Genomic DNA, 14,677 nt, shown 5'->3' with positions numbered 1-14,677 from the left:
GAGGGAGAGAGAGAGAGGGAGAGAGAGAGAACACCTCCCCTTTACTCAGAGAGAGAGGGAGAGAGAGAGAGAGAGAGTCAGAGAGGGAGAGAGAGAGAGGGAGAGAGAGAGAGGGAGAGAGAGAGAACACCTCCCCTTTACTCAGAGAGAGAGGGAGAGAGAGAGAGAGGGAGCAAGAGAGAGAGAGAGACAGAGAGAGAGAGAGAGAGAGAGACAGAGAGATCTTGTGTTCTGCCTTAATGTTTTTTGTGTTCGGCCTGAATCTTACAAACCCAAGTCCTTCTGTAAAATACTAAGGAGCTGACCTTTAAATCTGCTTTGACCTGTATTTTATTGAAATCAAACAGTTCAAAGAAAAGATATAATGTTCTACTTTATCAGCTTCATTGTTTTTTAACATATGAAATTGATCCCTGCAATAAAATACAACGGCAATACATTGACAGACTGATGTTTAATGAGCATCGTCTATCGCTGCATCAGCAAATGCAAGTTTAGACTGTACTGTGCACCGTGGAAGTCATTTCTCAGCAACATCTGAAAGGCTGCTGAGTTCTCTGGGCTCAAACATCTGAAATGAACTAGTGCACAGTGGAAATGTTTTTTGTGTGGGTGTGGGGGAGGCGGTATTAGTGGGTAACTGGCACATCTGTGAATAAATGAAGTATGAATGAGAGCAGAAAGGTGTGAAGTAAATAACACCTGAAGCTACGAGTCTTCAGACCACAGGGGAAAGAACCGAGCGTGAGAACTGACTGCAGTGCAGAGTCCAGGGAAAAGTTCAGTCCAGACACCAAAGCAGAGAGACCCAGCATTACAAGACTACTTAGATTGTAAGGACGGACATGTCGAGAGCCTGAAAGATGAAGATCAGTATGATTGTAAATACGTGAATAAAAGATTATCTTGTAATAAATAGGAATTCATAGCTTGTAAAAGATGCAGTGAGTGCAACCTAAAAACATCATTAGGCTTCAGTTCTTATGTGGTTGATGTTGTCATTACTGCAGTTTTACCAGAATAAAAGTCACAAGACCACAAACACGTCTAACTCCTCTCTGTTCTCAGGCCTCTGAGACTGAGTTTGGTGGATAAAGTGAACAAACATTCTACTCATATACTATAAATATATATGATCAGTGAGATGTTCCCACAGTTTTGTATATGTGTGAGTGAGGTTTTCTGTCTGCTGCTAAATAATAACTGTTTAAAACAGCATTTTGACAAAACTACAACTCACCCTTTCACAGTCTAATGAGTTTTTTCATTTGATTAATATCTGTTCACATGATTAATTATTATAGATGATTGAGGACTGAAGTCTTTCCCATAATTATCTGATCATTGTTAAAGTCGCTGTTTCATCTGCCTGTTTCTCCATTAACCAGAGCGCTGACTGTGAGAACTGACTGACTGATATGTCCAAGATGTTGGTGTGATGTTCTTATAAGATAATCATTTCCCCTCATGTTATAAGATCAAACAATAGATTACAGGCCAATCTAGTAAAGTTAGCTGAGGTTAAAATAGATGATTCACACTTTATATTAACTGCAAACATCAAGCCTCATATAATCGATTATGGCTTTTAGTGATGTGGTCAGTGGTTTGTGTTAATGCAGTAATAGTGAAGTGATGAATAGTTGAGAATTCTCATGGTGGTGTGACCACCTTCATTAAAAACAAAGGTCTCGAGTTTGTGATGCTGCATTTTGTCTGGTGTTTTATACTAAATCTGGTGTAATTTGTCCACATCAGTTAAGAGGGAACTCAGCTGTGATTCTGATTTCATGGAATTTTAACAGGCTTATAGGGTCCATGACTACCAGTAGCCCTAGGGTCCACGAGCAGGTTCCTCTGTGTACATGTCAAGCTGTGTGTGAGCTATTATGGGTTTTGTGGTCTGGTTCTGGGTTTAGTTTAATGCAGTGATGGTAAAATGCTGTGTGATGAGCTGGGCTTAGACAGAACTTTCATAATAGAGAACAAAATGTAATTTTCTGTTTTAAGATTTTAATCCTTTGTTTCTGAACAAACCTCAACATTAAAATAAGAGAATTACTATCATACTTACAGAGTTTAAACACAACAACTGTAACACTTTTCAGTTCCCAGAAATCATTAGGCCTTTTCTGAGGGCCTAGAAGGCTTGAAGTTTCCCCTGGGAAAATTAATGCTTGATCAAAGCTAATATCTGTCTCTAAATAAAGAACAGAACATAAGGGGTGCTGTGCTTAGAAAATGTTTATTTGTGTTAATTCCAGACATTAGCAAAATGAATAAAAATATAGCTTTTATTACACTGATTGATTTCTTAAGCTAATTAAAGAAAACAAAATAATGTTTAATTTCATAAAACATAACATAACTATAAATAAAACTTTAACTGATTTATAAAAGATCAACAGGTTAGAAAGCACTAAGAATGAGAAGATCAGAACAAATGACCACACTGTATTTCATCATTATATATATGAATATGATTTAGTTTGGTTAGACATAAGGACAATATAAAATATCTAAAATGAAAAAAAATTAAAGTACATTAAGCATCAAAACTCATTGTGTGACTATGTCTTATATTATTATGTCTGACATTGTGCTAGTATGTCTTAATATTACGTTTAATATTGCTATGATAAATACTGTCTGTAGGTGTACAGTGTATTATTACTCATAACAGAGAGTATTAAACTCCATTTAAGAAGACTGCAGTGTAGCACGTCCTGCAAAATAACAATCTAATAAAATAAAATTACTGAGCTATAAGCAGTGCAAAAACAGACGAGAGGAAACTGTACAGCAAATAAAAGTTCCTCAGCAGAGACAGATGGTATATTGATAGATATATATGGTACAGATATTGAGGGTACAGTTTCAGATTACACTCTACTAGCTAACTAACTCATTTTACTAGCTAATACACCCAGATATTATCATCAAAGCCGAGTTCAGAATATCTGATTATTCCTCAACTCAGAGTCAGAGTTAGAAAAGTACATTAATACACCAACGAGAAAAAGTGACTCTTCTCACTTCATCAGTATAAAACACTAACAGAGCGTTTGTTACTGAAAGATATACAGATATTAAAGATGATTCTGACAGTCTAAATGTGTTCAGATCCTCGTCTGTCTGCACTCCTTAAAACCCAACCAGGAGTTTCTGGAAATGCTTACTTTCTGTCCTGCGACAGCAGCAGCAGCAGTTTTCTTCACAGACCTACAAGAGAAAAGCACCTAATGACTTTTATATTTTAGTGTGTTTGACAGGTGGTAGGTGATAATTTATTAATTAAAGTAATTTTGTATTAAACAGTAACATAAACTAATGAAACTAATCATGACTGTTGTCTAAACAGGCTGATGAAGGAAACATGGTCTGATAGTGTTCCTGGTTTTAATCAGCGACTTTAAAAAAGTGCGTATCTCCTGAGACACGTCGCCAGATTAGAGGTAGAAAGTCGGTCAAGTGTCGTGTTCACAATGTAGTTTCAAACAGGAGGACATGATATTAAAACACAAAGAGGAACCAGAGAGAGCTCAGACCCTCTGAAATAGACTTACACTCACAGTAACTACACTGTTAGAAATAAAGGTTCTGTGCAGGAACATTTTCATTAATCAAGGTACGAACAATGTAAACGTTCCCTTAAAGGTACAGCAGTGGTTTTAAGGTCCAGCAGTGAACATTAAATTAGTTTCTCTCAGTGGAAAAGTATGATGTACAATGAGATGTACTAGGTGCTGAGATGTTTTGAAGAACATTAAAGTATATGAGGTCATTCATACCTTCACTGTGGTAGTTGAAATGTTTCATCTCAATTTGGGAATAAGTCACATCATTTGGTCTCCTCACTGCTTCATCTGATACAGAAATAATTTAGATTATATCAAAGACAGTTAAAGAGAAAATATATCTGTTACTGTAGAGATGCAGTTCTTACCGTTTCCTCTGTAGCTGTTTGTAGTCATAATCTCAGCGTAAGTGTCATCACTGGGCTGAGCTGCAGAATCACCTGGAACAGAAGAAGTTACTCATCAGAGATGCCACTGTGTTCTCACATCATCACAGACACCTCACTTATAAACAAGTATTAATGAACAAGAGGAAATTTAGTCGCATTCCTGTTAAATATGAAATCAGTAATCCATAAATGTGATCACTGCTTATTACAGAGTGAATGAGATCTTTTACTGAAACAGTGTAACTGCTATAAAAACTAAATGCTAGTGATTATGTTAGTCATGCAAACTGAGCAGCCTGCAGTGGTGGGTTTCCTGAGAGAGACCCCCCAGACCCTGACAGACGCTGGCTTTGGTTGGTGTTCTGCTGATTTCCAGTAGAGGGAGACAGAGATACATCTTTGAATTAGAGATTCAAACTATACTTCTATATCAGCGCCAGTACAAACAGCACAGCTCACAGAAATCTGTCTTTACTCAGCTGCATGAACTCATACAGGACAGAGGAAGTGTGTCTTCAAACCTTTGCTCTTCTTGTAGCAGCAAATCAGGCCCAGTATGATGATGAGGAGCAAGATTAGACTCAGTCCCACTGACACTCCGACTATTACTGCTACTGTTACACCAGAACCTGAAGCTGCAGAAGAAACAATGAATTATTACAGTTTGTGATCTATAGAGTTACAGAATGAATCAGATAACATGAAACTGTTCTCACCTCTGACTGAGAGCCAGCTCTGTGGTGACTCTCCTCTCTCTGGGTGTTTACAGTGGTAGAGACCTTCATCTGACTTTGAGACAGTAATGATGATCATCTCTCCTGTCGTCTGGGTCTGGAGCAGTGATCCATCTTTATAGAAATCAGCTGTGAGGTTTGAGGGCTTTGTGGAGCGAAATAAACAGCGGAGAGTCAGAGAATCTCCCTCAGACACAGGATGGACAGGACTGTCCAGAATCACATCACCATCTGTAGGAGAGAGAAAGTGATACAGAGTGAAGTCACAACTTCTTAGATTTACATTTGAACTAGAAACTGCACTTTAGAGTTCACTTTAGAGATCAGGTTGGTAATTCACTAAGAATCAAAAGGAAACACTAAAGTCCTGTTTTGATAAGAAACAATAAAAATAATCAACTCTGATGGGACACAATGTAACTACTTAGGTATTTAATTAAGAGTTCATTAGTAATTATTATGTAATTGTAACATTATTAATTTACAATAAGTACAATAAGTAAACCCATCACTAGTAACAATAATACACAAGATTATTTATAGAATTTATAATTATTTTGGGCTGACAGTTGCTTTAAAATGTAAACAAAAGCAGCTAACAGGTAAAATATAATACAGACACACAAAAGTGAAACATTTAAAAAATAAAATAAATACATTTTGAGAGCTGTGGCACTAAATGATGTACAATACACAAATAAAAATGATCTTAAATCACTTCAGTTACTGCATAATAAAGCAGTGATGAGCAGCCAGTTAATGATCAGCTATAGGTTTGTTAAGATGTAATAAGGGCTTTATAACATCCTCCTATACTGAAGTGTTAATCTAGTATGGAAGTATTTACATTTTTAACAATTAATTCATTAAATAGCTTTTAAAATATTTCTGTATTGAACCTGTTATTGGTAAGAGTAACAGAGACTGACTGTGCACTGTGATGTTGAGAGGATCACTTCCTCCTCCAGACTCAGACTGACACCAGTAAACTCCAGTGAGGGATGTGTGGAGGGAGCTGATGCTGCATGTAGATCCTGTAACTGATGAACAATCTGACACCTCCCCACTGTGTGTGTATCGCCTCACTCTCCATCCAGTAGAGTCACTCTGTCCCTCACAGCTCAGTGAGAGAGAGCCAGCACTAAAGTGTTGAGTTCTGCTGGGACTGATGATCAGAGAGGCTGGAGGAGATGAACCTGAACATCCACACAAGATACACATGGAGCATGATGCTGGATATGTTCTTAAGTGTAAGTATATATATAAATATTCACTTCTATATTTCCTCACCAGTGATCCACAGTGTCTGCACAGTGCTGTACTGTGTCTGATAGGCTGGTTCTCCTCTCTCTGCTCTGCACACATAAACTCCTGTGTGATTTACAGCAGCAGAACTGAGAGTGTAGGAGCCTCCAGCTTCTCTTCCCCTGTCTGACAGGAGCTCTACATGATACAGAACTTTGCCATGAACGTCTCTTATTTGCTCTAAGCCTTGTCTGTAGAGAGCAGCTCTGTACCAGCTGAATGTCCAGCCTGTAGAGGAGCCTGTAACCTCACAGCTTAGAGTCACTGACTCTCCTTCAGTCAGCCAGCTCTGTGGAGACACACTCAATACTGCCTGAGCTACATCTGACAGAGAGAACATGGAGAATATCATAGACTACATCAAGTTTCTACACAGTGATGAGATCATTACATACAGTAGAATTAATGAGAATATTAAAACAAACCCACAGACTCACCAGACACAGTCAGGGTAACAGCATCACTGATCTCTGAGCTCTGAATGTCATGTGTTCTGTCTCCTCTGCAGGTGTATTTACCACCGTTAGACTCTGTAACAGAGCTGACTGTGAACTCCTGTGTTCTTCTGTTTGAGGACAGACGGTCATCTTTATACCAGCTGTAAGTCCACTCAGTGTCTCCTCCTGCCTGCATGTCACATCTCAGAGTGACCGTCTCTCCTTTAAACACTTGCTTATCAGGCTTTATGGACACCACAGCTTTAGTGCTGTCTGTAAGTAAATCACAGTTCAACACTGTTATTAAAATGAGAGCTGAAGTTTTGAGATTAAAAGATGAATTTTGCTCATCATTTAATACACAGTACTGTGCAAAGGTCAGAGATCATGCTTTCCTTCTTTATTAAGTTTGATCTGTTGTAAGTGGATAAAGTATTTTAGTCATAATAACTTTGTGCTCAACACAAAATACAAAGAGGCAAATCTACTGTGTGAAACTTTGACCAAATAACCAGTTATCATACATTTTCTGGCTGTTCCTCCTATTAAAGTTCATCATGAACAGACATTTTGGGGCCATTAAAAATGCTCCTGGGGGACCATGCCCCCCCACACCAGGCTTAGCCCCCCCCATCCATAAACGTCTAGTGAAGCTCCTGCTGAGGGTGTTGCATGATGAATTAAATTTGTTTGAACTTCTTGTTTTTATGAAGCTTTTAAACAAAAATAATCCACCAACCCAAATCTGCACTGATCCTCCACAAAAAGTGTAAACTTTCTTCTTTTTTGTTCATGAGATTTTCTCAGTAACAGCTTTTTGACTCTTACACACTTTCAGACATTAAGGAAGGATGTCTAGAAACATTTGTACAGATCTGAAGCAACGAACCCTCAGACTATAAAATATCACTGAGTGAAAATCTCTTACTCACCAGTAACTTTTACCCAGAGTGCATCACTGTAGTGTGTGTAGTAGACTGGGTTTCCTCTGCCAGCTCTGCACCAGTACTGACCTCCATCAGAGAGACTAACTGAGCTGATGGTGTAGACGTTGGTGATGGTCTCCTTCTCAGAGCTCTGTGTGTGTTTGGACCAGTAAAACGTCCATCCAGCAGACTGATGGAGTTTACAGTACAGAGTCACTGTGTTTCCTGTCAGTGCAGCTCCTTCAGGGTTTGAGGTGATTGTAGGTTTGACTTTTACTGCTGATGAAGAACAAAGTTCAGCTGATAGAATTTAGACTTTCAGCTTTATGTTATTTAGAGATGGATCTTTCACGTTGGTTTAATGTTTAAGGTAAAACAGATAGTTGAGTTACTCATGATGAGACACATGAGAATAAACGTCTCCATCAAGACTGAAATGTTTCTAATGCAACAAATTTATCATCAAATTTTGGAAAATGTAATTTATTAAGGTCATCCACACATGGTACCTTCACACCTCTGTTTCAGTCATCATTAGAGAGGAAACAGTGTGAAGATCAAAAGAAAAGTGTTATTAGGCCAAGAAATGATGGAAAAGTGTAACTGAGGAACAGATGATGCCTGACAAACACAAATGTGTCCTAATGACCTGGATGTTGGTGTCGTTTTTATATCATTCATGAAGCTGGAAAGGTTTTGGCTTAAACACTGTGGGAGATTCACTCACAGCTCAGTGTTAAAACCATTAACAGACAGAATTATGCTGAACCTGATCCAGATTACTGTATTTGCTAAAAATCACTTTAATATGACGTTTGAGGAGAAAGACGTTATAAAGCAATATGAAGGTCAGTTAACTAACTGGACAGATTGTGATAACTCGGCTGCTGACAGTTATTAATTAAACAGGACTGTTCAGTGCTCACATTCATCATTAAAATATTGTGTGTAAAGATAAATATTAAAGCACACTAACAGGCCATTCTTTGTACTGCTTCTTTAAAGACCCCTGAAAGACCTCCTGTAAAAATAACTGCTGAACTACTGAAATTTCTAGTCTGTTATAAAGCAGCCTGAGCTGAAAGTTTGATGTACATAGAAACAATAACAAAGGGAGATGAGACTTTTGCAGTTGGTTAATTAGTGCAGACCATGAGAAGATCTTTTATCATGATTTTCTAAATGATCTGAAACTGTCAAGTGAAAAGCTAGAAAACTCAGGAATGTGTGGACGTTTCTGTTTTTTCCAGTGCAGAAAAATGACCAACTTGTAGAACTGCTTTATTTCTGTTTTATGGTTTTGACTGGAAACTAAATAATGAAGGGTGGTCTCTGACTTTGGCACAGCACTGTACATGAACTCATTAAGGCTTCTGAGAAACTTTATATAATAAAGAGAAAATTGCTGACATGTTTAGTTCAGGATGATGTTTTTATAGTTGCAAAGCACGTCTACACTTTAAACTCTTAATGATAGAAATACAGTGAGAAAGACGCCACACTCACCTGATACAGTCAGTGTAACAGCTGCACTGGTGTGTGTGTAGATTCGGCCTGTTGACTGTGTTCCCTTACAGGTATAATCACCTGCATGAGTCTGATCAACATTAGAGATTTCATATTTCTTCCTTTGAGCATCTCTGAGAAGATTATTATTCTGATACCATTCATAATTCCAGTCATCTCCACTTTCTATTCCACATGTCAGAGTGACTCTCTCTCTGATGAACACATGACCAGCTGGCTGGACGTTCACTGTAGCTTTTGGTTTCTCTGTTCAAAGATGATAAATACTTTTAAAACTTACCCACTCTCTCTGAACATACATGACAGTATTCACTCTCTGTTAGTTTACAGAGAAAAATCCAATTACTCCCATCATCTGAAGTTGCCAGTGTCCATTAGATGAGCTACATTAATTAATACACTGGGCTGGATGTACAAAGTTTTTTGTGCTGGACTCAAGCAAGTAACATAACATGTGCATTCACCACATGTTATGAATGAAACTAGCAATTGAGCCTAAACACACAGCATTTGGGCAGAAGATAAAACAAGATGTAAGTCTCCTTCATTCATATGTATTTGAGGGAGAGTCACGCATGACCTAAGAAGATTGTACAACAAAATAGGTGGAGATGTTGGCAGTACAGCTGATGACATATTCCACTTAATTTGAAAAACTTGCTGCAGCCAGTTTTACATAGATTTTTTTCCAACTTTTAAAACCAGACATAGATTTGGGTTAAAGTCTCAGAGTACATGTAGCTAAGAGCAGGCGCAGGACATTCTGAAAGCCCTCTCCTGCTGCTTCTTTCCATTTTAATAAAAACAATTTATGTAGTGCGGCTTTACTGAGAGAAATAAAGTGTGAAATCCAATTTAAAAAGGTTGATTGTTATTTATGGTGGGGTGGATGAGATTCGTCCAGAAATGCTTAAGGCTCTGGATATTGTGGGGCTCTCATGGCTAACACGCCTCTGCAATATTGCATAGACCTCGGGAACAGTACCCTTGGACTGTCAGACTGGGGTGGTGGTCCCTATTTTTAAAAGGGGGGACCGGAGGGTGTGTGCCAATTATCGGGGTATCACACTGTTCAGCCGCCCTGGGAAAGTCTATGCAAAGGTGCTGGAAAGGAGACTCCGACAGATAGTTGAACCTCAGATTGAGGAGGAACAATGTGGGTCACTGTACCGGACTGTAGTGGTGAAGAGGGAGTTGAGCCAAAAGGCGAAGCTCTCTGTTTACCGGTCGATCTACATCCCAACCCTCACCTATGGTCATGAGCTGTGGGTAATGACCAAAAGAACGAGATCGCGAATACAAGCGGCGGAAATGAGCTTTCTTCGTCGGGTGGCGGGCTACACGCTATGCGATAGAGTGAGGAGCTCAGAGTAGAGACGCTACTCCTCCGCATTGAGAGGAGCCAGCTGAGGTGGTTCGGGCGTCTGATCCGGATGCCGCCTGGACGCCTCCCGGTAGGGGTGTTCCAGGCACGGCCTACCGGGACAAGAGCCCCTGGGAGCGGCTTGGGGTTCCCAGGAATGAGCTGGAGGAAGTTGCGAGGGACAGGGTCATCTGGGATTCTCTGCTCTCCCAACAGCAACCGCGACCCTGTCTGGACTAACGGTCGATGATGATGATGATGATGATGATGAAGATTGTTATTTAATTTTTCACGTCATAGTCAGAATATTAGGACATTAGAAATTAAATGTCAAAAGAATTTAACTTTTCCAAATAAAAATTTCCAACCATCAAACATAGAAATGCAAATATAAATACACCTGATTTTTACTATTATTGTTTTTTTCATTATTTATTATTCATGTTTGTTCATTTATTATTATTCATATTCCTATTTTAATTATGATTTTTCGACTATTATTTTAGTCATGTAATAAAATGTTTGTTTACTTTTTCATCTTATCCTCCTTTTATTTTATTTAGATTTAACTTTTACGCTTTTTAGCTACGTTTTAATTGTTTAATATTTTCTACTGTGAGTGGTGCGGTGGGTAGCGCTGTCACTTCACAGCGAGGAGGGCCTGGGTTCGATTCCTCTGCTGGGTGACTGGGGTCCTCTCTGTGTGGAGTTTGCATGTTCTCCCCGTGGTAAATCGCCCCTAGGTGTGAGTGAGTGTCTGTCTGTCTGTCTGTCTGCCCTGTGATGGACTGGTGACCTGTCCAGGGTGTATCCTGCCTTCCGCCCGATGACTGCTGGGATAGGCTCCAGCACCCCCCCGCGACCTTGACGGAGAAGCGGCTTAGAAAATGGATGGATGGATTTTCTACTGCATTTTATGTATTTGTATTATTAATGTTTAATTTTTTATATTTACTTGATTTGAGTAAATTTTTATTAAATTTGCTTTTTGAGGTTAAATAAAGGTTGATTGATTGATTGATTGATTGGTCGATTGAAGTTTTGCCATTGAAATTGCTTCATCTCTTAAATGACAGTGATCACTCACATGGGAAATGCAGTTGAGTTCATGCGGTAAATACAGAATTTAATGGCTTTTGCTTTTTGCATTTGAAACAGTCCAAAATTTTCTACCACACATTTCACTGTTAATGGATGCCACACTCACCTGATACAGTCAGTGTAGCAGCTTCACTGGGGCGTGTGAATGTTTGGCTTGTCTTTTGTCTTCCTTTACAGGTATAATCACCTGCATGAGTCTGATCAACATTAGAGATTTCATATTTCTTCCTTTGAGCATCTCTGAGAAGATTATTATTCTTATACCATTCATAATTCCAGTCATCTCCACTTTCTATTCCACATGTCAGAGTGACTCTCTCTCTGATGAACACATGACCAGCTGGCTGGACGTTCACTGTAGCTTTTGGTTTCTCTGTTCAAAGTCAACAAATGTTTAAGCGTCATTCTACTGAACTGATTCAGTGCTGAAAATCCAATTTGGACCTGGACTTTAGACTAAAATCCTTTTGCTTTAAGTGAAATTATACTTTAATTATATTTTCTTTATCAGAACAAAGAATTTCAGGCTGTTTTATCAGTGACAAAATGTTTATGACAGTATTGTAGATTTGCTTAAAATGTAAAGTGTGTAACAAATAATATTGATTATTATTATTATTATCATTACTGAAATTGTACCAAATGTTTTGGTAGTGACTGTTGCCGTAGTGACAATTTTAGCCAATTCTAAGCATCAGTCAGAAATGCTAGCTGGTACATGACTATCAAACATATCTTCTGAGTCAACCACAAAGGTAATTAAAAACTTATTTGAAGAAAATGTGTTTCAGTAATGACAGTTCTTAATGTTACACACTGATTTCAGGCTTTGGGACACATTTTCTGCTCTCTCTATGTGGCCATGAGGGACAGAGATTCAGCCTCACATCCTGCTCTAAAACGTAAGAGTGTGCCTAAAATAAATCTGCACCTCTGGACTAAAACTGTGTTTCTGTAGTGACCTGAAAACACGGCAAACCATTTTCAACTTGTTTTCATTTTAAAATAAATCAAAGTATCTTTTAAATGAAAAACATAGATTTTACATATTTAATTTAAATAGATCATAACAATCAATGGAAATACATAAGGTTTAAATACATTTTCTACTTTGGTAGAATGGTCCATATATACTCTGAAGATTCATGAAATTATTTTAAAATAACATTAAATATGTTGGGAACACCCTTCCTGGATCAGGGTTCTTGCCATGGCAGATAAGCTTGTGTGATCTAGGGATATTCTAGGGATATGCTAGGCATGGATTGTTTATAACGAACACCAAGTTCAAACACACGGATGTTCATAAGTGTACGTTATACCAGAGCTCCTTGACTCAAAGGTCAGTGATTGTCTTAGTAATATCGTCTGACTTGGGATCATATGTTCTGGATGCTCAGGTGAAGAGAGGTGCTGAGCTGTCAACCATTACCATCTGGTGGTGAGTCAGGTCAGATGGCAGGGAAGACCACATAGGCCCAAGCAAATAGTGAGGGTGTGCTGTGAATGACTGGCAGAGGCTCCTATTCGGAAAGATCTGGGAGAGCTTTTCTCATGTTCCAGAAGAGGTAGGAGACAGGGAGTCTGAACTGAACCTCTTCAAATCTATCATCATGGAAGCCGTCAGGCATCGCTGCGACCAAAAGCTTGCTGGTGCCTGTCAGACCACCTCAGGAAACAGGTTGGTCTGTGGATCAGCACCTCCAAATCCAAGTCCATGGTCTAAGCACCCCAGATGGTGCAGTTGAAGTATCTCTGGGTTTTGTACGTCAATGATGGGAAGAGAAATTGTGAGATCAACCACAGGCTGAGACAGGCGGCAAAATGCAAAGCTCTCTGTTTACCAGTCAGCCTACATCCCAACCCTCACCTATGAGCTGTGGGTAATGACCAAAAGAATGAGATCACAAATACAAACGGCAGACATTAGCTTTCTTTGCAGGGTGGTGGGCTACACTCTGCTTGATAGGGTCAGAAGCTCAGTCATCCAGGAGGAGTTTAGAGTAGAGCCGTTACTCCTCCAAACTGAGAGGAGTCAGTTGTGGTGGTGCAGGCACCTGATCAGGATGCTGCCTGAATGCCTCCCCGTGGGGGTTTACCAGGCATGGCCTACTGGGACAAGACTGTTGGACAAGAGTATATCTCCGAGTTTGTGGGGGACGGGGTCGTCTGCGATTCTCTGCTATACTAACTACATTTTAAAATCATTTGTCTACAAGGAAAAAAGAAAACAGGACATACCTACTACTGTAATCTTGACAAGATCACTGAATGGTGTAAAATCGTTTCCCCTGTGTGCTGCACATCTGAACTCTGCTCCACCTTCTTTAGGCAGTGTTTCAGTGATCGTGGTCAGACCATGTTGTAAAACAACAGAGTTTTTCCACAATATAATCGTCCATCCAGTAGACTGTGGCAGCTCACAGCTCAGAGTAACTGTGTCTGGGCTCTGAGGCTCCACCCTCAGTTTGGGCTTTTCTGTTGATGTGAAATGATGAAGTCAGCAGAGCTGCTTTAGTCTTTATAAAATAAGAAGTAGTTTATCATCCTAATCACATGATTTGAGACTAATGAGTTTAATGTTTCCAGGTTCTATGAATGTTCTGTGAATGAATGTTTCTGTTCAGTCAGACTGAATCCTTTTATGTCTTTGATCTATTATGCATTGACAACATTAGCGTCAATTAGAAATTGCCTTTGTTTTGAATGTAAAAGTTTCTCTTATCACTCGTTCTTTTGCTATTTGTCTATGTTTGTCTACAGGGCCCTAACCAGGATTGAGATTTAGTGAGGTTCATACTGAAGATATGTGATCTACTTCACACACTGAGTAAACCACACTGTCAGATATGTGCAGAACAGAAGGGCTGTTTTCACAACTTCACTATTGCTTTATGTACCTTTCTCATTAGTTTGTTTCCTTTCAGTCTTTCATAAACCGCTTTTACTCATTCATAGTAACTTTTGATGTGTCAGGTTTTAGTTTGAATGAGTCTAAGCTGATTTTATATAGCTTATGTTAACCTGCCGTAGTGTCTGGTGGGTGCAGTAAATCTAGGAAGCATTTCCACAAAGTAGAAACATCACAGAGCTGCTTCTACATCATAACTGAAGCTACATGAATAAAAAAAGCTAAAAAAAAAGTACCAATATCAAGACCTGATCAAGAAGTGCATGCAGGTGTACATGAGAGCTAATGAACTAATCCAGTAGATCTTCATGTAATGATTCACCTTGAGTTTGTCCACAGTGGATGAGCACAACCAGCACTAAAGTAGGAGAGAAACAGTGAACATGCTGCATTATGGTGAAGTATA

The 14,677-nt window shown here is 39.1% G+C and overlaps 1 protein-coding gene across 1 annotated transcript in view; it reads right to left on the bottom strand.

Annotated features, from left to right (window-relative positions):
• Positions 1-2,498: 2,498 nt before the first annotated feature.
• Positions 2,499-14,677, bottom strand: part of LOC108416551 (sialoadhesin-like) — a 15,010-nt gene continuing 2,831 nt past the window's right edge. The window contains exons 2-14 of the mRNA XM_037536011.1: positions 14,594-14,629; positions 13,602-13,838; positions 11,689-11,733; positions 11,467-11,547; positions 7,376-7,648; positions 6,444-6,716; positions 5,992-6,330; positions 5,631-5,897; positions 4,684-4,932; positions 4,489-4,602; positions 3,947-4,018; positions 3,792-3,866; positions 2,499-3,222 (exon numbers count right to left, since the gene is read on the bottom strand). Coding sequence (XP_037391908.1) covers positions 3,215-3,222; positions 3,792-3,866; positions 3,947-4,018; positions 4,489-4,602; positions 4,684-4,932; positions 5,631-5,897; positions 5,992-6,330; positions 6,444-6,716; positions 7,376-7,648; positions 11,467-11,547; positions 11,689-11,733; positions 13,602-13,838; positions 14,594-14,629 — 2,069 coding nt within the window. The 3' untranslated portion in view covers positions 2,499-3,214. The remainder of the gene's footprint in view (positions 3,223-3,791; positions 3,867-3,946; positions 4,019-4,488; positions 4,603-4,683; positions 4,933-5,630; positions 5,898-5,991; positions 6,331-6,443; positions 6,717-7,375; positions 7,649-11,466; positions 11,548-11,688; positions 11,734-13,601; positions 13,839-14,593; positions 14,630-14,677) is intronic.

The sequence above is a fragment of the Pygocentrus nattereri genome, chromosome 29 (assembly GCF_015220715.1).
Source record: "Pygocentrus nattereri isolate fPygNat1 chromosome 29, fPygNat1.pri, whole genome shotgun sequence".
In the NCBI taxonomy this organism is placed as follows: domain Eukaryota; kingdom Metazoa; phylum Chordata; class Actinopteri; order Characiformes; family Serrasalmidae; genus Pygocentrus; species Pygocentrus nattereri.
Note: the sequence above shows the minus strand (reverse complement) of the source record. Positions and strands in the feature narration are given on the sequence as shown.